Genomic DNA, 23,147 nt, shown 5'->3' on the forward strand with positions numbered 1-23,147 from the left:
ATATGTAAACTTACATGCACATACTTTAAATACTATAAATTATTTAAAGGAACTAGAATAATGTAGTTAATAATTCTATATTATTAGATATATAAAATTATTAGATCTATTTTACGTTTTATTTTATTTTATTTATTTTCTAATACAAAATTTAAACTCATGACCTATAAGTCAGAAACATGTGTCAAATTTTACGTTTTATAAAGTATAAAGATTTATTATTAGATATATAAAGTTATTAAATCTATTTTATTATATATTATAATATTAGTTTAGATGCCTATTCTTACTCGTCAAGTCAAACCAAACTTCTTTCTCCGAGTCCACAAGCTTTTTCTCCAAGAATTTAAACTTGATATTCAAGTACCGAGACTTGTTGTACAAGTCCAAATGGACTATAAAAACCAATGTGTGGCAAGCATAGGGTATATGAAGTGTGTAATAGGATTGAAGAAAATTCAAAGCAATATAATTCTACTTCTATATTCTCTCGCTATTTTATTTCGATATTGTTTTCTTTGTTATTAGTTCCCTTCTAAAGTTTAATGATTTATTTATTTATTTTGTTAAATTTTATTTTCTTTGAAAAGAACGATCCAAAATGGAAATTTGCAATCTGATGAATATTTATTGAAGTCGAGATTGTTGGATAGGCTTCGGTGCGGTTTGACGCAGCGCAGTGGGCAATATCAAAATGGCCCAATTCCATTTCCATGGAAATTCGAAAACTTGACGATAAAGAAAAGTTCCTCGTACCTTCTTCTTAACTCTCTTCTCAGTCTCACACATACCCACCTTCATTTTTCGCCATCTTCTCTCGCGTTTATTCGCTGTTTTCTCCTAAAGGATCAAACACCCAGTCACTGATTTTCCCACTCCCCCAAGTCTCGATTATTCTCGTCAATTTTTATGGCAAAACTGAAGATTTCAGGGCCATGGGCTGGTGTGTTGGAGGTGGAGCTGGACAATTGGACTGTGCCAATGTTGAGGGAAGAAGTAGCAAGGCGATCAAACTGTGGAATTGAGTCGATTAATTTGATATGCGGTGGTAGAGTTTTGAAAGATGGCGATGGAAGCGAGAAGCTGATCAATTTGGGTGTTAAGAACAACTCTAGGATTCTTGCCAGGCGGGTCTCTACTGAGGAGGGCAAGTCACTTAAGGATGAGTTGATGGCTGAGGAAGAACGCTCTACCAGGCTCGCTCGAGTCAAGTAATTCTTTCACTTTTTTACTTCAATAAAGACGTTTATTGGATGCCTGTAGCTTAATTTGACTGAAAATTGAGTTTATTCAGATACCAATGCATTATGTGTTCATTTGATTTTGGGATGATTAGTTTTTAGAATTTTCATGGTCGGTCCCTGTGCTTGTTACTTCTATGAAGAAATTGGTCAAATTTTGTCGAAGCTTTTTGGGTCAAATGGGTTTGCTTTTCACAGTCATCTCTTAACTATTTTTTTGTAAAATATAACAATGGAAGTTGGATTTTGGATTACTGCTCGAAGTAAAAGATCATATTGGGTACGTATGAATAAAACCAGACTCCTAAACTTCCCTATGAAGTTGAAGACTGGTGTGGTTGTGTAACAATATGCTTTGTTGTACGATTTTGGCTCTCTTTATAACTTCAATTTTTTTTTTTTAAGACCTGCTTTGATCTTGGAAGCTTTTAGTTCAGCAATGAAAAGTAATTTTCATTTAGAGTTGGGATATGGTAGAATGCTAATCAAATGACAATCAACTTTTGGAGTATATTCTTCCCCATGGGAGGGCCATGAGTAATTGTGAAGATTTTAAGGACATTTTCTTCTGTGGTAGCTGGTTGTCAGTCTCATATTGTACTCATGTCAAGTGTAGATAGGCATGTAGGCTGTATGATAATTTCTGATTTCAATGTCTAATACTTTGTTTGGATTCTATCTTATCTGCTAGCATCTTCTCTAAACTTTCAGGGCAGCTGCCACTGCTCTAGCCAAGAGGCATGCTAATGGTTTCCTCCCTGTTGAAGATTTCAATATAGAACTTGAGGATCAAAGTGGACAGAAAGTTCATATGGGGTCTGAAACTGACCAAAGGTAGGGATAAAATCATGTTTCCTTCTTGTCAAATAAAATGTAAGAAATTAATTTGTTGCTGAGGATTTAAAGTCTTCTTTGGTCCTAAAATTTTGAGGCAAAATTGAATTCACATTCTACAGGGCAATCATGATGGGGTTGATGCTTCATGCAAACGCAAAACAGCTTATAAAAAAGGGAAATTACAAAGAAGCATTAGAAGTACTCGTCATGGGAGAGGTCTGTTGCCGGTTGATCACTTTAAATGATGTTAGGCATTAGCTATGAAAAATTTTAGTTGTTTCGCCCTTTTTGAAGATCCAGAAATAATTTAAGACGAACACAAAGATTAAAGCTTTTATCAATATCGACACCTCCCTCGAACGAAAAGGAAAAGATCAAATATAGCACCACAGTATAATTGATCTGCTGCATACATTTCTTTATTTCTGTTATGGTTGACAACTAATTTTGAAGTGCTCTGCCTTAATGGTCTTTATTTATTGACCAATGGTTCCAAATTCTAATTCCCATGACTGATTTTTTAAGGTCATTTTCTAACTTTGGATCAGTTCGATCATTTAGCTTGCAATGATTTTCAATATCAATTCTCCTTTTGTTTTCTTTCTTTACCTCTAAATTGTAGATGCTAAAACATGGTTTATGGTTTTATTATCCTAAGTTGTTATGCAAGATAATTGGTATCAGTTAAATTTTATTTGTTATGAGAGAATACTAATCAATGTGAATTCCTTTCTTGTAGGAGGCTTTCTCTCTTTGCAATCCAAAAGTCATTGAGGTAAATGACTCAATCTTTAACCTTGTTAGGTTTTTCTTCCCTGATTGATTGATTCTGCTCCCCCCTCCCCCCTAACTATTCGTTTATAACATTTCAACAAAATTTCGAATCAGACCTTTTTAAATTTATTATTCGTTAATTTGAGGCTGTTTTTGGTGCTGTCTACAGTTGTGATTCGATTTGAGGCATTGATGCTATGTGAGAATATACAAATTAATGATTTAGGGTAGTTGTTAGCCATAGCCTTTTCTTCTCCATGTCACCGAAGGTGGTGTTTCCATCAGGGTTTCTTAAATGCAGTTCTTAATGTTTTTCAACTCCTTGAGAATGTTTGATTTTCTTTCTGACAATTATGACTTTTCCTTTCTACCAGTTTGTTGACAACGTCCCGATACTCCAAATAGACATGGTGTGGTGCTATTTCATGCTAAAAGACATCAAGTGGCTCTCGGAGGCAGGACTACGCCTTGCGAAGGCTAGAGAAGGAATCGAACGAGCTCATGGGAAGGATTCTTCCCGTGTTCGACTCCTTCAAGCTGGTTGCCATCCCGAGCTTGCCTTGTAAGTGACTGCATTTATTGCCAATAGTTGGAGGGCGTGGTTTCCAGATTAAAGCTAATCACATTCTGTTATCATGTCAGACATTTGAGACTGGAGCTGCTGGAAGGGGTGGCTGCATACCATAGCTGTCAGTTTGATAAGGCTCAAAAGGCAATCAACTCGGCACAAGCAAAATATTTTCAGGTTAGTTTATCACATTACGGAATTAGTTGGATCGAGCTGAGGTATAATATATGTGAGGTAATTTGGTTTTATTGAATGCCTGCACTATAGTTGTAGTAATACCTATAGTTTCATTTTGATATTTACAGATGCCCTCTTGTGTTACTATGCAATTGGTGTTGTGTTTGGCATGTCTTTTAAAGTCCACGTGGAGGATTAAAAGTGTTTCTTGTAAAAATTGGTTGTGTTTTGGTTTAATTTAAAAAGTGCTTTAAATTTTTAACCCATTAAAATACTTTCTAAAATTTTCGATAATCAGAAGTAGTTTGAAAAATTCTAAACACATATAAAAAATACTCGAGCGTTTTTAGACAAAGCATTTATTTAGTGCTTACAAAATAAATGTTTCACTCAACAACACTTTTTCCAAAAGCATCCCAAACTAACACTGACCCTAAGAACAAACTGTCTTCAAATTTCAGCTACAAGTGCCAGACGAAGCATTATCACTTGTTATGAGTATGGGCTTTGAGGAAAGAGAAGCAAAGAGCGCACTGCGTATGTGCCATCAAGATGTAGCAAATGCTGTTGATTTTCTTGTTGGGGAAAGGGCAAAGAGAGAGAAAAAACGGGAAGAAGATATTCAACGCGAGAAGGAAATTGAGCAAGTGTTCTTAGCAAAACTGACTTCTATTTTCGTCTGGTAGGTTACATTCGATCTATAATATTAATAACCAGTATAAAATTTTCAGGGAGCAGAAACGCTATGGAATGACACCCTCCAAGAAGGCTGTTGATCTTCAGAGATTGAAAGAATTGGTATCTATAATAGGGTAAGTAGACTAACCAATATTGTTCAAAATGACAGAAGAAACGATCTTTGCATGTGATAACAAAGGCCTGGATTAGTAAGAGTCGTGTTGTGACTACTTCTCATGAAGACTTTCCATGAAATGGTCTACATAGTCTTTTAGGTTCTAGCTTCACTCGTTTTCGCCCGTTTCACAATGTTCTTCTCTATGTATTTTGCAAGGAAAAGTTAAAGGTAGGCTGGGTAGTCTTATGAGTTTAGAGCATCATGGATTGGTTTTGAAGAATGCCATCAGATTCTTATTCGATATGTCCCTTTCTACAGAAGGGAAATGTCTTTGGAAATGTCATTAATATTATTTTTCATGATCTTGAAATATCCATGGATACATGCTCAGCCAGTAAGATAGACAAGACTCGAGCCTAATATTCAAGGTTTGATTACATCTTTAGTAGATTCCTCCAATACTTGTCTTTCTATACCTACAATGAATCTTGTCTATCTTCCCGGATAGTCTGTTTGGAGCTGGAGGCACAGCAAATTCTGACTAAACGTGGTCATCTTGTAAGTGGGTGGTCAAGGTAATTTTGAGCCAATGCATTTTAAAGCAGGCAAATCTTGGTTTTAGAAAGGGACTCGGCACATACATTTGATATTTCGGTTTTTTCGGGTTGAAGCCTGACCTGGTAGACTTCTTAATGCTTAATGTTATTGATACGTTTTCCAGCTCACTTGGGAGGTTTAATTTAATGGCTTTGCAGCTCATCATCAGACAGATGTTTTCAATATATATTTTGTACCGTTGAGCTTCTTAAATTAAATTGTTTGGCAAACCATGGTATTCATTATGATAGAGCTTTCATCAATTGAGGTGAAATTGAGATGTTCAATATGAGCATTCTTGTAGTCATCATTCAAGGTGAAACTAACTTGGTTTTGCAGATATGAGAGGGAGTTAGCTGCTGAGGCCCTGAGAAGAAACGAGAATGACTTTCAGAAAGCATTGGACGATTTGACAAATCCAGAAACTAACTCTCTTATACAGGTGTCTTGAGTTTTGGATTGTATCCATAGTGTGAGTTGTTCTTTTTTTATTGAACTTCCATAGTGCTAAATCCCTGTCATCTGTGATTCTGTAGAACACTATTGAGTCGAGGAAAAGGAAACGACAACGTCAAACTGCAGATTCTACAGTTGATACACTTGTTCGCATGGGTTTCGATAGAACAAAAGGTCTCTATCTCTGAACAAGATGTTATTTTTAACAGGTTTCAAGACAGGATGTGTTTGATTGAACTAGTGATGCTGCTCTAACTTTAAATTTGTTATTTGTGTGCAGCCGTTGCAGCCTCTCAGGCTGCTGGTTCCTTAGAGCAAGCACTTCATCTATTATCACTTCCTGAGACAAATACTACGGTCGATGGGCAACCCGACTCTGCCTTTGCAGCCGTGGCTTTTGAGGGTGCAAATTCCTCCCTCTCAAACATTGATGGAAAAGAAGACATGTTAGACAACTTTGATGACGGGGAAGGCCCTTCCACTGCTGAAGAAGAACGAGACTCGGAGATGGAAAGCAAACTTGCCATGGAACTCAATGGTGCTACTGCCGTATCAGATTATGACATGGACGTAACAAAAGAAGGCGAAGCCATAACCGAGTACTTGGTTTTCTTGGATTCAGTGGAGAATCTTGAGAAAGCTTAAGAAATGCTTTAGGAGGGTTTATGTGGTGTAAATAATATTATGTTAGATTCTAAATTTGGTTTGCTTCCTGTTAGTAAAAGACGTACCACTTAGAGACGAAACTATCCTTGGAAGAGTTCTAGGCTGCAACTGGAACAAGATTTAGTAATGTATATCAATTAGCTAACTTTGAATTGAAAAAAACGTGGGAATTATTCTCATCGTTGCCCTGAGATTGTCAATAAGTTGCGAAACTGACCAATATCAAATATTTTGTAAGATGGATAGTCAATTTCATTCATAAGATCAATCGAAAATTGATATAAGATTATATACATCTTGTAATTGATCAGAATATTGATCGAAGTCAATTGGAATACTTGCGCATTTACTGCATCCATTTTTGTGCTGACCACCTTTAGTTTTTCGAGAAATAGAAAAGAAAAATAACTCAATTTTTACATTTCTATATTCTACCTATAAACAATTTAAAGGTGATCAGCAAAAAATGGATGCTAGCAAGTAAGTGCCAAATATTCTTCAGAAAGCCGCTATAGTGAAAAGGTCTAAAGAGAGACAGATACATTTTTCAATTATAATTAGGAAAAAAAAAAAGAATTGGAAGATGTATCTCAAGAACAATACCACTATAAGTTTCCTTTTAAACAATTAGGCAGTTGTTAGCTCTCCTTCACATCGAGAAGAGAGGTGTGGCCAAGTAGGACCACATCTTGTAATATACACAGAAAAATATTACAATAACATATCTAAAAAAACAAACCAAGGTATTCTCAAAATGCCAGTGGAAATTCCTGTCAAACAAATAATAAATCTGCAGTTTCAAAGGTTATGCCTAGATATGGAAGGGCATCTACAAGTAGAACTTGGAATCTAAATTACCAGAATGGGAGCCTTGCCAAAATTATGTTCACTTTATATACAAGCGGCCAGTTCCATGATCTTCACAGAAGAAGTTCCATTCCAGATACCTTCCATTTTTTACACCTCACGAGTGCCAAAAACCTGTATAAATAACAGCGTATCCGAAATCAAGTACTCTGCAATAAGTTTCAGAGATTTCACGAGGAAAGGAGCATGAAAAATCATAATTGGACATTTGAATCTAATGTTTAATATATTGACATGATACAAAGCACTAACTCCAGGATCACTTAAACAATAATAAGCATCATGAGGCTGCTACTGAGCGCGTTCGCCCAAGGCCGAGACCTAAGCCCAATGGGGCACCATCATTTTTAGCTTTTCCATGGTTACTGTGACTACAATTTGAAGAATGAGTATGGGCGTGATGGCTAGTTGTTTTCTTAGAATTCACATTTATTGCTATGTGGCTGTTTCCAGTGCTGTGACGAGCATGAGTATCCCCATTTTGCAGGATCGAATTCATCGGCACAGCCATTGCTTCCATCTCCTCAGAATGTGACGATCCTTCGATATACTCCACGTCTTCATTGTATCCCTTAATCAGAAAATCTGAACAGTTCTTCCTGATCCCATGATCATATGGGTTCCTAAACCGACCTCCAGAGCTACGCAGATAACTATACCGCATAACATTAGCCATTTCGTTTGTGGTAATATTACGAGATATCTGGTGACATCAAGGCAAAAATTCCATTAGTAAGGACCAAAATGGAATTAAAAACACAAGCAAAGCACGCGAGAAACATGTCAAATTTTACACGTATCAGAAATCCATAAATGTAGAAATACCTGAGATGCTTGGACGATTGTTAAGACTGCCACACCAAAGAAGAGGAAGAAATCAACAACGAGAAACGATATAGCACCAACATGATGATTACCAGTATGGTTAATCCAAGCTCCAAAAGATGATGGAGAGGATGGATCGGTTACGACTCCTGATAAAGTTATTTATTGTCAAATAATGAGCATTGCACATGGAACTTCACCATACTGATTACAGACATAACTCAACTTCAAAGTTGTTTAGAAACATACTTGTTATAGTAACTGCTCCAGTGATCAACATTGCTGAAACTTCTAGAATGAGGAATACAAAGAAATCCCATTTGTTTTTCTGTATCAAATAATGATTATTCTAATTAAACCAAAGATTGCATCAATCTATCGAATTTAAAAGCATAAATATGAAGAAGACAGCCACCCTGCAATGTTTTTCCAAAAGTGGTGGTGAGAATTTGAAGCATCTGTTCCTAATAGTTCTTTGATTTGCACAAGTGCTATTTTATAGACTATACCACGCAGATTACGATTATTAATTTATCCAGAATAAGTATATACTTAGCTAAACAAAAGAAATTCTGGATTCAAGAGGTTCGAAGAAGGAACTTCAAAAAAAGTGCAATCTTCATATTGGATTTTATGATTGGAGTGTATAAAACAAAATCTTTAAGATAAACTTTAAGTTTAGATAAAAGCGTCCCGTGTAAAATTTTTCATTTACTGGTCATGAAAGTAAAAGCCGCAGCTTAGCTCTTTATATTTTTCATCTTGATACATCTTTACTTGATAACTATCAAGTCAATTAGGGGGTTGTTTGTAGCTCCTTCGGCTGCTAGTTGGGAGGTCCCCTCATCCTTCTGTAACTTTTATTTTTAGTTTAATTATGGTTTCTTTTTCACTACTAAAATGAAGCAACCAACGTGGAAAAATTCAGTAATAACTGATAATGTACCTTGCCAATACAATTGGATACCCAAGGGCAGTGATGGTCGAATTGTTCCACGCACCGATTACAAGTTGAACAATGCTTTGCACGGAGAGGCCTCACAATCTGGGCAAGGTACCAAATCAAATTAAACATGTACTTAAAAAAAATCAACTATTCTAAAAGAAATTAGGAAAAAAAATCAGAACACAATCTTGAGAAATCAGAAGCGGATTGCACCTTGCAAGTAGCACAGAGCTGAGACCAATTCCCAGCCAGCAAAGCCGGGTTGTTGATCTCAATCTTCAACAAAGGCTCCTAATGAAAGATTTAGGAACATAAACAAGTTCAGCTTTCACCTTCGTCATAAATAAAAAAGTACAGAAAGAAGATTGCATAATTGTAACAATATAAGAGGAAATCTTTTATTCAACAGAAACAAATGCAGAAAGACGTGGAAAGAAGTATGGACAGTAAATTAAACTGCCATCGAAACATAATAGTTCCTCTAAAAATTCACTGTTGTCACGGAGGCTTAGAGGAAAATAAATAAACGCACATCATCTTTCATATTCTGAGGATCATGGTCATGATGCACGTTCGTCCTAATGTAACCTGGATCTTTGCTGCAGATTAATCAAGCAAAATGAACATGTTATCAGCAAACATAAATCGAGCTCCACAGTTAAAATCTATACCTATATAATAACTAAAAGAAAGGATTTTCTTAAGGGAAAATACGCATACCTGCTACATCTATAAAACATGAGCAGACCTGTAGTTGCTAGAAAAACGCCCATCCATGCAATAAAACCAAAGCCAGCCGTTAACTTTGGCAAATTTGATGCTGTGGAAAAATGCAAAACAGATCAGATTAATTCATTACAAAAACAAAGAGGACTACAGACTTGACTTACACATAAAGTTATTGGAAATACCTAAAATGACAGAACGAATATATGTCACCAGCAACAGAAAGATTAAACCCCAAAGTACAGGGGCAAGTCCCAGTTTTGAAAATTTTCCGAGGTGGCTGTTTCCATCACAACGTTTGTCAAGCAGCCTTCTAGCATTTCCCTGAAGAATCCAAAAAGCAGAAAAATGCAAGTCTTTTTTGTATAAGAAACTAATTTTTGTCAAAGGAAACCGTTTAAACGAAAAAGAAGGATAAGGAATCTTATATAAATAGAAGAAATAATTAAAATATGTACACACCAATTAAGAATGATTAAAAAACCCACTGAAACAGAACCATCTTTCAGCTACTAGCCTACTATGTCATACTCATCATACCAAAAGGGAAGCCAAGAAAAGAACTCGGGAGTCTGGACCACACATCAAACCTATCTCAACTAAATCCTTCACTTTCTTCTGTTTCAAGTACCCCAGAGAGTTGCCATAATAGCACAATCAAATGAAGTACCCCTTCTCTTAGCCCTCCTCAAGCTTTAGAAAAATTCTCAAAAAAAATAATAAAAATAAAAATAACCCCAAATTTGTAAAACAAGAGAAATATTACAACCAAAGAACTCTAGTTTAACCTTGCAAGTTGTGAAGCCATTTCCTTCTTCATCGTGCCAGCGCTGGAATTTCCCAACATTTTATGTCTTATACCCACATTATAACACAATATCTAAAGCTGGCTTAATAAAAAATTAACATGGTAACTTGTAACATACTAACATTCGACAGTTTTGGATATAATACAGAACACAACTACATTACAATGACGAGCACAAACTAGATAAATATTTTAAAAAGAAATAAATGGAAAGAAAATAATCGTTAAATCTTGATATGATAGCCCTTCGACTACTAATGTAGTGTCTACTGATTGGGTCTTGAATTAGATTGAATAGACAGATAGGGAATCTAATTTCATTTTTAGTTACGGAAAGGAGGAAGATACTTTATATCCGGACTCATGAAAGTATCTGAGTGCTCGAGCATTTAATCAATATTATATTGACTGGATAATTGGCTTTTTTTTAATCTTAAAAAAAGTGATATTAAGTAAAAAAAAAAATTCTTTCTTTTCGATAAGCTCTAGTCACGCATGTAATAGGCCATGCCATTTAAGAAAGGAAAAAAGGGCAGATATATTAAGAAGAGTGAAAGGAGACAAAATGGTGGTCTTTAAAGTCATATCAATTACAAGCATGCCCCCCCAACATCCAACGTAATCCCAGAGCAAGAGAAATATTAGCAACTAATTAATCAAAAATCTAAAGTTTCCACACGGAAAACACAAAAAAAATTGCAAATGTGAAAACAATCAAGAACAATACTTCAAGATTAGTAAGCTTTTAATCACCGCAGAAGAATAGTGAGAAGGATGGTGAATAAATGAAGAAACTACTTCACTGTAACTAAAGTTACTTGGAAAAAAAAAAGAAAGAAAGAAAGAAACTGGTTCGGTTTCAACTTACAAGAAAAAATGCAACTTGTCTGTGGTTCTTGTCAGAAGCAAGTTGTGCTGGCGTAAGGCCAGTATTATCAGTCACCACTAGATCTTCTTTCTTTCCAGCTTGTACTAATACAGTGCATGCCTCTAAGTTGCCCCTAATAGCTGCCCAATGAAGAGGAGTGCAACCTGAAATAACAAAGAGAAGAATTCATGAGCCTTAAACTGTTGTTCTTCAAAAAAAAAAAAAATTAAAAAGGACGCTTTCACATTATATTTAAACTAGAAGGCATAGATATTTTCTTAAGTGAAGCCTATTAAGCCCCCAAACATTACCTTCCTTATCTTGGCGTCCTCGATATGCATCCAAAAACAAGAGAAGTCGTATACAATCAGCAAAACCTTTATACGCGGCCCTAAGAGAACCATGTAAAGAATCAAAAGGGGGAGAATTATAGTTTCTAAAAAAACTTGAAAGAATATGTATCAAAAGAGATTTATTTAGCACATCGTTAATTGAGTTTGGATAGGAAATAGTAACAAGTGCACCAAATGGAGCAAAATGTTCAAGACCGTATCAAAATGAGGATTACCTATTATATTACAACTACGAAACAAATAGGATGAGAAACATAAAACCCAATAGAAAGTAAGATATCATAAACAATATCAAGACATAAATCATATTCATAAGCACCATATTGATGCATAAATACATTGACAACTTGAAGCATTGTAAAAAAACTAATACCAGTGTAAAGGGCTTCTCCCATCATTGTCTGGAACGTCAGGGTCCGCATTCCATTTTGAAACAATATGATAGAGAAAAGCCGTCTGACCATATTGAGCTGCAACATGGGTCGTCTGCAATCAAGTGCATATAGTTGAAATCAGTATGCTAAAAGTGACTTGCTCGTTTCCAGTTCAAAAGAAAAGTGACTTGCATTTGTACTGACTATTAACCTTCTACCTTGAAAATGCATGAAAATTATTCTTACATCAAGGTTATTTATTTCTCACACAATTTGCAGGCATTTTCAACAACTCAGATTCCTGTCCATGTGTTAACTATTGTCTTATTGAACACTGAGACCATACTAATGCTTTATGTTGCACGAAAATATTATAATGCATCTTCCTAACCCTATAAATTCATGAACGGGGGAACATTAAAGAAATTACACAATCATTTCATTCCTGGAAAGGAAATAAAACCAACCTGATAGCCATACATATCAGCAGCATTGACCATAGCTCCCTCTTGGAGTAAAACCTCAGCAACCTGGATGGCTCCACGAACAGCACTCCAATGTAAGGCTGTCTGTGCAGTATGATCCGCTGCATTCACGTCACCTCCATGCTGGAAATGATGCAACACCAAATTTACTGGACAATTGATATAAATGACAAGAAAAAATTTAAATCTTGTGCCTCCGTTCAATGCGTGTAAAAAATTTTCTAAAGTCCCTGAAATTGCCTCGCTGATCCCAATTCTTTTTCAGAGGGGAGATACAAACTGGAGCGAAGTTAAGTTCACAGCAACCAGATAGCAAATCGAAACTCAAGTCCCCATTCATATCTTTGGCTCGTCTTGTCGACAACCGAAAATCAACACTTCCCAAAAATTTGATCTAGAAACTACCATTCATTAACTCACTTAAATAAAACAAAGGCAGTAAAAGAGCAAGCCGATCCTCGATTACACAATACAGTTGCTCGAAATCCCAATGGCAGAAAAGATCGAGTCACGGACATTAGAAAAAAAAAACGTAGATTGGAAAGACAAACCTCACCTCAATGATGTAACGAGCAGCGGCAGTGCGATTATTAAGAGCAGCCCACTGAAGTGCATAGTAGCCAAGGCCATCGGGCTCAGAAACCGAGCAACCCTCGCACTCCACCAATCTCTGCAGCTTCTCCAAATCGCCGTAAGCCGCAGCCGTGTAAACATCGTTCCGCAAGCTTTCGTCGCCCTCCCCATTGGCAGTGGAAGCAGAAGCAGAAGCAGAAGCAGAAGCAGCAGTCTGCGAAGGTTCGTGATCCCGCGATTGAACCTCCTCCACGACCTCTATCTCCGAAGACATGTTCCAATGAAAAAAAATAGGTTATAAATTAGGAATTTTGGGATGATGAATCCGGTGGGTAGGGTTGAGATGGCACACAAGATCGGTAGGATTTGAACGAATGGGTTCGCTGGATTGGATACGAAATTGAAGATCAAAATAATGGGAATTGAGGAGATGGGCTTTTAGGGTTTTTCCGGGAGAGAAAGCCGAAGCCAAGGGGGGGAAGCCAAGGGGACCGGTCGTCGCCGTCCGTCAGCGTTGACTGTGTAACGGAGGAGATAGAGAGAGAAAATCCAAGCCGTCTATGGATTGCCTAGTTTTATCAGAAAACCAATATCCATTCATTTCTCTTTTTCATTATTAGTTCTCTTATCATTTAGTTAATTTTCAAAAATAATGAAACATTTTCTGAAATTTATGGATTTATTACCCAAAGAATTGAAATGCCAAAGTTCTATTAAACATATAAATCAATTTTGTATTTAATGAATTTGTAAACTTTTAAAAATATTGGGTGGGTTAAGATTTAGATACAAAATTAAAAGTTTTGATTAGACTTATTATAATCTAATTAAAAACAAGATTTAATGTTTAGAATGGTGTAATTTTAGGAATAGGACTCAACTTTTAATTTAACCAAAACACATGGATTTCAAATTATATAAATATATATATATATATACATTCATGAATTTGTCATTTGTTTAACAAATGTTTTTATTATTTGGAAAGTTTCAATACTATCTTTCATTTTTTATAACGGTTTTAAAAATATATTTTGAGCAAATATTCGTTCATACTTTGAACCAAAAGTTAACGTGGTGTAATCTGAAATAACATGGAAGTTTGTTTGGATTAAGTTTGAAAATAGAGAAAATGTCTGACATTTTCTTCTTTAAACTGTTGAGATGAAATTGAGTAGACAATGGAGAAGCAAAACTCTTTTGACAATATAGAAATAAGTTTTTAGGGCACAATTGAGACGTTAATTAATTGTCACATAGATTCGGCCACGTTAACTTTTTGTTCAAAATATCAATGGATATTTGCTTAAATGTATTTTTTAAATATCTATGAAATGTGAAAGGTAGTATTCGTATCCAGATAGGAGTAATTTTTAAATAAATGATAAATTTTAGGTTTTTTTTTGTAATTTAGCCTTTATATTCAACCTAAAGAAAATAGATATGCTGAATTAAATATTTAATGTGAACCTTGTCAAAAAAAAAAGAATATTTGATTTGAACAATTGATCATATTAATACTTTTCTGATCGTATATATTTTAATCCGTTGTAGATTAAATTCGACTCATTAAATTAAATATGTGAACAAAAAAACTAAATTTTCTAAATAAAATTAGTATCTGTCGGTTGGTAAAGGGTCAAAATAATGTACTTTGATTCTCTTACAAGGGATTAAATTGTAATGTCAATTATTTTAATCCGATTTGTTTTTTTTTTATTTGATTATTATTGTTGGGTATGATAATAAACTATAATGCTAGTTGGTTGAACATTTTCAAGGAAAAAGAAAAACTAGCTGGTTGAACTAAACAAAAGCAATATCAGCAGTAATTAAAATACATCTCAAATCAATAAATTGTGAGTTCGACCTCTTACTTTGAAGAAAGAAATATATGTCAATTATCGATGAACTGTGTTCATGTTGGTCGCATATTGTTGTCGTCGAACTAAAAAAAATCTAAGATATAATGTTGGTTTGATTGTACCTTACCCTTACGAGGAAATTACAATAAATGATATAAAATAAATATGTATTTATAAAAATATCATTACATTTTACTTTTTTAAATGTCACAAAAGTGACTTTTTGTTGGTCTTATGTACAAAAGTGGGGTGGAGATTTGAACTCATGACCTATCTTTGTCATGGACATGTGCCAATTACTACTGAACTAAGTTTATGTTGGTTTTGGTTAGTCTTTTTTTTTTTTTTTTTTGAGAAATTTAGTGGTTGTATTAAGACAGCACATGGGTAGAGATAGGAGGAAAATCATCATCGAGTAAACACGATAACCAGGTAAGAGGTGGTAGATCTCAAAATAGAGAAGAATTGTGAAAAAGCCTCTTTTTGGCCAAACCATCAGCAAGAAATGGCGAGAAAGAAATGTTGGCTTTAGTTGATATTACGTGATTGTATAAGTTTGCTATTTATGTCATTTGTACGATTTAAACCTGATGTTATATATATAAATACGTATTCTTCGTACTATTTTTGTAATTCCCTTGTAACTTACAAATATATAACACGTATTTATCTTAAAATAATATATCGACTAGTTACCTACTTATTAATGTCATTTACGAGTCATGTCATGCCAAATCAATTAACATTTGTCATAAATATATCTAATTAAGACATGTTTTGGAGAAATCATTTTTGTCGTTTTCTAAAATCACTTATATATCATGGTGAAATATTAAAGACATGTGTACGACGATATACAAATTATTTTAGAATATAACAAAAGTAATTTTAACTTGATATAGAATCGTAATTTAAAGTTCATAAAACATATATTAAAACTTTTTTAAGTTTATAAATTAATGTACTCAACAGTTAGAACTTTTAATTTAAAGTATGATTTGTTTTTTAGAAATTATCTTATATAAGATAAATTTAATATGTATTTTAACAAATATCACAAAATTTTCATTTTTTTTTTTAAATATAACACATTGATTTGGATTATACTATTTTTTTTTTGTATAATTTCAAATTTTTCTACTGTAAATGACAATAATAATGCCATGTGCTAAACACCTAATCTAATAAAGCTTTTGGAAAAAATATTTAAAATCAGGTCTTCCATTATTTTAATTATGATGGAATGAAAATTAGCTCACTTGCACATTGAATTCATTTAATATAATTTTGAAATAAATAACTCAAATGGCAAGAGTGGACTAATTTACTTCAAATATATTTTTATTGAACATTTGTTTTTTAAAAATAAAATGGCTACAAAATTGGTTTCTGTAGTGTTGGTGGTTGATTTTTCTTTTTTTTTTTCTCAGTTTTAAAATTCTGATCTCTATTACAAATTATCTCTTGAATATCTTTTCCTCCCTTGAAAAAATTCACTTATTTTCTTATAATTTTTACTTAACCCTAAATAGTAATAGAGTCCACCAACACAGTTAGGCAGATAAAAAAACATTAGCTTACTCCAATCGAAATTATTATAATTATATTAAAAGTTTTTTTTTAGTTAAGAACCATCAATGAGATGATAATAAATTATTATCTACGGAACTATAATTAGATTGACAAAAAGACCAATCAAAATTTGTAACATTTTTTTTTTAGTATAAGTGAGGTGGGAGGATCCAAACTCATGACCTCTATCGCTAAGCTAAATTCATGTTGGTCGAAATTTTTAAAACTTTAGGATCCAAATTTGTAATTTAACATTAAAAACCATATACAACCTTTGAGTATTAAAAAAATAATTAAATTACAAGAAAAATTCGTGAAGTTTGTCATTTGATTTGAAAATACCCGGACCCTTAAAAAGTCTTAATATTATTGTTGACCTTTCACAAATGTTTTAAAAATATTCATGGAAACAAAAATCTGTTAATATTTTGAACGAAAATTTCATTAAAGAAAAAATATTTTAAATGAAAAGTTGACATGACAAAATCTAGATCGACATAACAATTAAAATCCCAACTTTGCCCTCGTAGAATTTTCTTATCCATTGTCCATCCAATTTTGTTCTATCCCCTCTTCAAAGTGATATATTTTTTTACCTTTGATCTCTTTTCAAACTTAATTCAAAATATTTGGTCAAAATGTATTTTTTAAACCTTTATAAAAGGTAAGATAATTTCGAAACAATAATACTGACAAAGTTCAGGGATATTCTTTTTTAATTTAACCAAAAGGGAAAAAAAAGAAAAGAAAAAAGAAATGGCTGTGCTCCACCGGGTCGGGTCTGAAGCCATATCCAGATCCAAGTCAAACACGAGATCCGACTCCGATATTTTGAATCTGAAAAGAAACCCTAAAAAATCAGCCAAACAATTCCGATAGGACCATCCCTCTGTTTCAATTATTATTATTTTATTTTTCTCTTTCAGATGCAGTCGAAAACAAAGCCCTAATCGGACCAAACCCTAGGGTTTATTCTAACCGGACCACTAAACCCAACTTTTTCCCCCAATTTCCACAAAACCCATTCGCTTCTTCTTCTTCTGCCACCTCCCGCTCTCTCTCTTCTTCTTCTCTCTCTGTTTTTCCTTATTTTTCTCTGATTCTGTCCAATTTGAGCTTGTTTTTCGCGGCGATGGATTTGGAGGGCGCGACAACTATGCGGCTGCGCTCTGTTTTGGAAGCTGTGATGGTGGACACTGTCTTCACCGCCGCAAACTCTCTTGTTTGGCTTCTGGCCACGGTATGCCCTTTCTCTGACATTATTAGTCTCCCACGGATTCTACTGGTGTTTAGTTCTGACTTTTTTACTTGTTGAAGCTTTGATTTAGTGGCTCTCAGCATTTTTGTTGACTTTTTTCTTGTGCCACTTGCCTCTGTGGTGCTTGTAGCTCTCAAGCTTGTGCCTTTGTTGTTAGAAGTTGTTGCTTATGCTCACTCGTTTGTTTTCTTCTTTTGGGTTGTGTTTCTTTCACAAGCAACCTGGTTAACCATTAGTTGCTTAAAATTGCTACAGAGATGGAAATTTTAGCTGAAAATGTTGAATCATTGACCTGCGTGTGAAGAGAAGTGTTTGTTCTAGTGGTTAATTTGTATGGGAGGCAATTTCTTCTTTGCACGCTTTTTCAACTTCTTTCCCATTCCGTATGTAGGTCATACTCGATGTTCCATGTGAAAATCTATTCGCTTTTGTGTACCATGCCGCCTTTGTTTGAGTTGGTCCTTTCCCGCTTCTTTGGGGAAGATACGTTAGAAATGAGAATTTGTTGTTTTTTGGAAGTTATATTTATTTGGTCCATGTTGATGGGTGAGTACAGAATTCGCCTTTGTTGCTGTGTGGAATGGCCAATTTTGCTTCTGGTTCTTTTAGACTTTGGCCGTACTGCATCCTTATTTTTAAGTTTTTCCATCTATTGTGGTTGTTGTTTATCAATTGTCAGCTATCCTTAGCGCTTAGTGGTTTTTGTTGCAAGTTCATTTTCCTCTTAAGTTAGAATTTATTGTCTTATCATCACAGCTTATGCTTTACGATTGCTTATGGCTGGACAATTTCCTTTTTTGTTCTTGCAATCAATGGAAGTAAGATGCAGTTAATTTAGAACCCTCAATATCTTCAATCGACCCTTAATATCTGCGAATTCCACACACTTCCCATGTATCTTTCCTTAATTTCGTATGTTACAATATTCTGATTGTACTCTCCGACGAGCCATATTTGGAAATTTCTTTTTAGATTGGATGCCTGCCTCAACTGATTTTGTAAATCTATAATAGTAGCACCTGGTGTGCAATTCCTTAATTGTGTTGAAGTAAGTGTGTTACTTTAATTGAATGCACTGAACGAGTCTTAAAACTTCAATTCACTTTCCAACATTATTAAGTTTTCTTCAGGCAGGAGCTCTGTTAATAAATGATGTCAATGCTCCGCCAGGATTGGCTGCAATTGAGGGAAGGTAATGAAGTTTCATGTTATTTATTATGAAATACTTTTCTTTTCTTAGTTGGTTTCTGAGATTACTGATTTTTAACTCCTCTCACAGGTTTCCTTTCGACGAACTTCGCACAAAGAAAACTCCTGATCAGGAAAACATGGATGGCAGTGAAACAGAGGATGACAAAGATGGAGAAGAAGTTGATGATGATGATGCAGATGACAAAGACGACGGGGAAGATGTAGAAGATTTCTCAGCCGAAGAAGGGGATGATGGTGATCTAGAGGATGACCCTGTAGCAAGTGGTAATGGAAAGGCTGGAGGTGATGAGGATGATGATGGAGAAGAAGAAGATGATGATGATGCGAATGACCAAGATGATGACGACGACGATGATGACGACGAGGATTTCTCAGCTGAAGAAGGGGATGATGGTGATCAAGAGGATGACCCTGAAGTAAGTGGTAATGGAAGAATTGAAGGTGGGGAGGAAGATGAAGACGACGACGATGACGACGATGGAGATGAGGATGATGATGAAGAAGATGAAGATGACGAGGATGATGACGAGGATGAAGATGAGGATGAGGAAACACTAGAACCGCCGGCTAAGAGAAGGAAGTGAGAATGGTGATTGGTTCTTTTTCTTTTTCTTTTTTTTTTCCCATCTGTTTTCAGTTGTTATCTTCCCCACTGTGTCTGGAGTTTGAAGTAACTAATGAGGGGAATTTAGCTAGTTAGCATTCTCATTTAGAGGTAGGAAGATTGTTGACCTTGTTCTTAATCAACTTCCTATATTTATGTTGTGGATCCACATTATATATAACAATTTATTCTGCTATAACAGTTGATAATTTTGCAATTTACCATTTGGGAATATATGGGTGTGAGCAGGTTGTTTATAACTATCATTTCAGGTTAAGAAAAATAGAAAAATAGATTTTTGTACAAGTTAAATTGATGATTTGAAAAAAAAAATTGAATTGATTAAAATTGACCGAATAAACTATAAAAATTGTTGGACATTGGTCATACCAAAAATTGAATATTTCGGTTGATAATTATTCTGTTTTTAATTTTATAATTATTTTGTTTTTAATTTTATGTATTTGAAAATGAAACTTACAATCACTGTTTAATATTAAAAGTAGTCTTCAAAAAATAATTTTTGTTTTTAGAATTTAGCTAAGAAAATTGAAAAACAAAATCATCATTAAATAAAAAGTACTTATATCTCAATAGTTGTGAATCAAATTGATTGGATAAACTATATTAGCTTAGCATCCTTAGGCAACTACTGCTTTATTTTATTTTTAGAAATTTGTAATATTTTTATTATAAGTGTAACAATCTAACTATTCTACTAAAAAAACAATCTAACTTTCTTTTTTTGATGATATTACATCATAAATAAGGAAGATTGGAACGTTTAACCACTAATCAACACTCAAATTGGTATAAGAATTATCATAGCATATTTATACCACAAAAAGTTATATATATATATATTTGAAACCAAAAAGATAATATTTTTAACATAATCATTAATTTCTACCAAATATAATAATAAATCATAGTTCAAATGTATAGGTAGGTGAAACTGTAAGACAAAATACCACTGACAATCGCATCAAATGAAAAACAGAAAGATTAACATTTGCTTCATCAGCAAGATCTCCCAGTCCTCAGTCCCCACTCGGAGCCACCCGAACAATATCCTAAACAAACAAAAAACAGGAAGAAGCCATTGACAAGTTTGAGTTAAAGATGTAGGCACCGAGGTCCAAAAACGTCCGTAAATGCCTAAATTCCTAAAATAGCAAAAGTTCTATACATCATAAGTAGCAGTAGCCATGCTCATGATGAGAAGAACGAAGTGGGAATCTTTCATATACTAAAACCATAGAAAGACGATAAAGATATCAAAGGAGTACATATCAAATTACTCTTGCCTTTTCACGTAAGGTGGAAGAACTAAAGAACTGAATTCAAAAGTAAATGAATAGATAAGATAATGTATAAGACTTAACATTTAACATCTTTGAAATAACAAAGTTATGGAAGACATTAGCCAGCCATCGTATCATACAAAAACTGGATCATGACAATCAGTAAATCGATGAAAGACTACAGGGGAAGTCTGGTTGCTGATTTTTCATTCAGAAGTTGCCCGATCTCACTTGCTCCACTTTGCCACGCCCCGGCCTCCACAAATGAGAATATTAAAGGAGAAGACTACGAAATGCTTGCAAGGGAAGAATGGAAGAATGGAAGAATTGAGAACTAGTGTGATGTTTGTCGAACACACTACCAGAGCTCGTTTCAAGCACTGCATCAATGCTTCATTCTTCCCTTGTCAGCATTCTTTAATCCTTTAATATTCTCGTTCGTGGTGGTGAAGCAGTAAAGATATAGTGCTAGTCAGCTCGAGAACCTACTCATACAAAAATCAACAACTGGAAAAAATGATCAATAAGAATGTATCACACGAACAATATCTTAAGAAACAAGAACTCTATTTTAGCTCTCAGGATTGACATTATTTGATATGGGATTTCTTGTAATTGACTCTTGCAACAAGTGGATAGAATTAAAATCGAACTATATCTTCAAACTGAGTTTGCAGAAAACATACTCCATGGATCAACAGTTAACTTTTACAATATACTTCACCTCTAATTCAATTCAAAGAAATGCAAGCTAACCCTGTTCCTGATTCAAACAGTTCTTAGGTTTTCCCCCCTGCAAATTCTGGCTATGTTTCTACCAAATGCCATTATTGAAGAAGAACATAACAGTTTGATGATAAAATTCAAAACCAAAAGAAAACCAGCAACAAATTTACTTATTCTCTACCTAGGGCAGCTTTCCAGATCGAAAAATCGCAAACTTAGAAGCTTCAGAGTACGAGTACGCAATTCCATTCTCCTTCAACAGTTCCTCGAGAATTTTCTTCGCTGCATCGGGAGCGGCACTTTCGCACTCGATCTCGTACAAAATCCCAAATCCGAAACTAGTCTCATCCAGTTCCAATTTCAATCCATTCCATTCAAACACACCCCTCAAATTTCCAAACCCTCCTAATCCCACAAATCCAGATGCCCCAAATTCATCTCTAACTCTTCCCAAAATCCTAGACTCCACTGCTTTTAATCTCTCCGGATCCTCCACGCAGGCCCGCCCAACAGACGGCTCCAATTCCTCTTCGTCTTCCTCGACACGACTAACGCCGTCGACCAGAACCGCTCTGGCCTTCAGGCAGATCACACAGCGGGCATCGCCGTCGTAGAATCGGATACGGAGAACCGCGCGGCGCACCGAGAGCTCACCAGACGAGCCGTCGAAGAAGAAATTCTCTTGGCGATGGGTTTTGACATGGAATGGCGAAAGAAGGGTTGAAACCTGACCATGGGCAGCGGCATCGGGAAGGCGAAGCTTCACCTCCACCTCCATTTCTGGTACTCCCGTTCAAGAGGATATACCGAGGCGTTGGGCTTTGGAGGCCGGATCTTTGTTGCGGTTGAGATTATGGAGGAGAGAAGAGGCGGCGGAGGTCGTGCCAGTGGTGGTGGTGATGGCGGCGGCGGCGCGTTTACGAGCTTCTTCAAGTTCTTCCTTGTCTTCGATTTTGACCTCGATTTTGGTGGGTTGTCTTCTCAGCATCTCGCTAGTGCTCACCTTCGATCTTCGAAGGAGCCGCAGAGATATCAGGAACGAAGATTCGCCAAGAACATAAACAGTTTCGAAACCTCAATTTCTCTTTTGAATTTCATCATAAAAAAAAAATTTACTTTTCCTTCACAGAAAAAAGAAAAAAATAAAAAATAAAAAGTTCAATTATTTTATTTAGAACAAGGTGACTGCCTTTTGGTCGGCAGCAATACATGCATAACCAGTTAAATTTGGCTAAAGTTAAATTATTGATTTATTAAGTAGGATTTCTACTTGGTTTATATTTGGCGTATCAATAGTTTTAAAAGTTTCACATTATAGCCTAGCTAGCTCTTATGGTAGGGTTAATTTTTCAAACTCGTTATTGTCTTTGCCAAATTTAAACGATTTTCTTATATGGTACATTGTTTTGATGACATGATAAAGTTGATATGTATTTAAGATGGTAACAATCGTTCTTAGGTTAGGATTTCAACTTAAATTTAGTTTAACTAATTAAAGTACCGATCTTCGACTAAAAAATTACAAGTTGAAATAAAAGTTAGGTTGAAATTGATCAGGATGAATAGTATTAAGTTTGAAGTTTTTTATTGGAGTTGAAAATTCAAGTGAAACATTTTTGTGGGGTATGAAAATTTCAACTTCCCACGAGGAAAAGGGTAAGGGTAGATG

General features: G+C 34.9%; 4 protein-coding genes across 6 annotated transcripts; 2 read left to right on the forward strand and 2 right to left on the reverse strand.

Annotated features, from left to right (window-relative positions):
- The first annotated feature begins 444 nt into the window (after window positions 1-444).
- Window positions 445-6,315, forward strand: NUB1 (ubiquitin-associated (UBA)/TS-N domain-containing protein). Its single transcript, XM_088127347.1, has 11 exons — window positions 445-1,211; window positions 1,953-2,075; window positions 2,198-2,294; window positions 2,818-2,853; window positions 3,227-3,414; window positions 3,495-3,597; window positions 4,059-4,244; window positions 4,333-4,409; window positions 5,330-5,432; window positions 5,527-5,620; window positions 5,727-6,315. The coding sequence occupies exons 1-11, from the start codon at window positions 910-912 to the stop codon at window positions 6,089-6,091; spliced, it is 1,674 nt and encodes a 557-aa protein (XP_087983473.1). The 5' UTR covers window positions 445-909; the 3' UTR covers window positions 6,092-6,315.
- An 851-nt stretch (window positions 6,316-7,166) lies between these two features.
- On the reverse strand, window positions 7,167-13,522 carry TIP1 (Ankyrin repeat family protein with DHHC zinc finger domain-containing protein). Its single transcript, XM_022287443.2, has 13 exons — window positions 12,921-13,522; window positions 12,347-12,487; window positions 11,879-11,991; window positions 11,464-11,543; window positions 11,153-11,316; window positions 9,662-9,800; window positions 9,471-9,570; window positions 9,283-9,349; window positions 8,964-9,041; window positions 8,751-8,849; window positions 8,054-8,132; window positions 7,805-7,953; window positions 7,167-7,682 (listed from the first exon to the last, which is right to left on the reverse strand). The coding sequence occupies exons 1-13, from the start codon at window positions 13,209-13,211 to the stop codon at window positions 7,260-7,262; spliced, it is 1,923 nt and encodes a 640-aa protein (XP_022143135.1). The 5' UTR covers window positions 13,212-13,522; the 3' UTR covers window positions 7,167-7,259.
- A 3,760-nt stretch (window positions 13,523-17,282) lies between these two features.
- Window positions 17,283-19,665, forward strand: LOC111012969 (uncharacterized). Its single transcript, XM_022287279.2, has 3 exons — window positions 17,283-17,614; window positions 18,763-18,824; window positions 18,912-19,665. Exons 1-3 carry the CDS (start codon window positions 17,507-17,509, stop codon window positions 19,426-19,428), a joined length of 687 nt encoding a protein of 228 aa, XP_022142971.1. The 5' UTR covers window positions 17,283-17,506; the 3' UTR covers window positions 19,429-19,665.
- A 615-nt stretch (window positions 19,666-20,280) lies between these two features.
- On the reverse strand, window positions 20,281-22,620 carry LOC111013128 (adenylate cyclase). Of its 3 annotated transcripts, none has more exons than XM_022287510.2 (2): window positions 21,660-22,617; window positions 20,281-20,521 (listed from the first exon to the last, which is right to left on the reverse strand). In XM_022287510.2, exon 1 carries the CDS (start codon window positions 22,254-22,256, stop codon window positions 21,660-21,662), a length of 597 nt encoding a protein of 198 aa, XP_022143202.1. In that variant the 5' UTR covers window positions 22,257-22,617; the 3' UTR covers window positions 20,281-20,521. The 3 variants fall into 3 exon arrangements, with proteins under 3 accessions (XP_022143202.1, XP_022143206.1, XP_022143203.1); XM_022287514.2 differs by lacking the exon at window positions 20,281-20,521 and adding an exon at window positions 20,787-21,237 and having other exon boundaries at window positions 21,660-22,620; XM_022287511.2 differs by lacking the exon at window positions 20,281-20,521 and adding an exon at window positions 20,787-21,259 and having other exon boundaries at window positions 21,660-22,618.
- Window positions 22,621-23,147: the final 527 nt, after the last annotated feature.

This window comes from Momordica charantia (assembly GCF_013281855.1).
Source record: "Momordica charantia cultivar OHB3-1 chromosome 8 unlocalized genomic scaffold, Mcharantia_2.0 BLBB01000008.1, whole genome shotgun sequence".
NCBI lineage: Eukaryota > Viridiplantae > Streptophyta > Magnoliopsida > Cucurbitales > Cucurbitaceae > Momordica > Momordica charantia.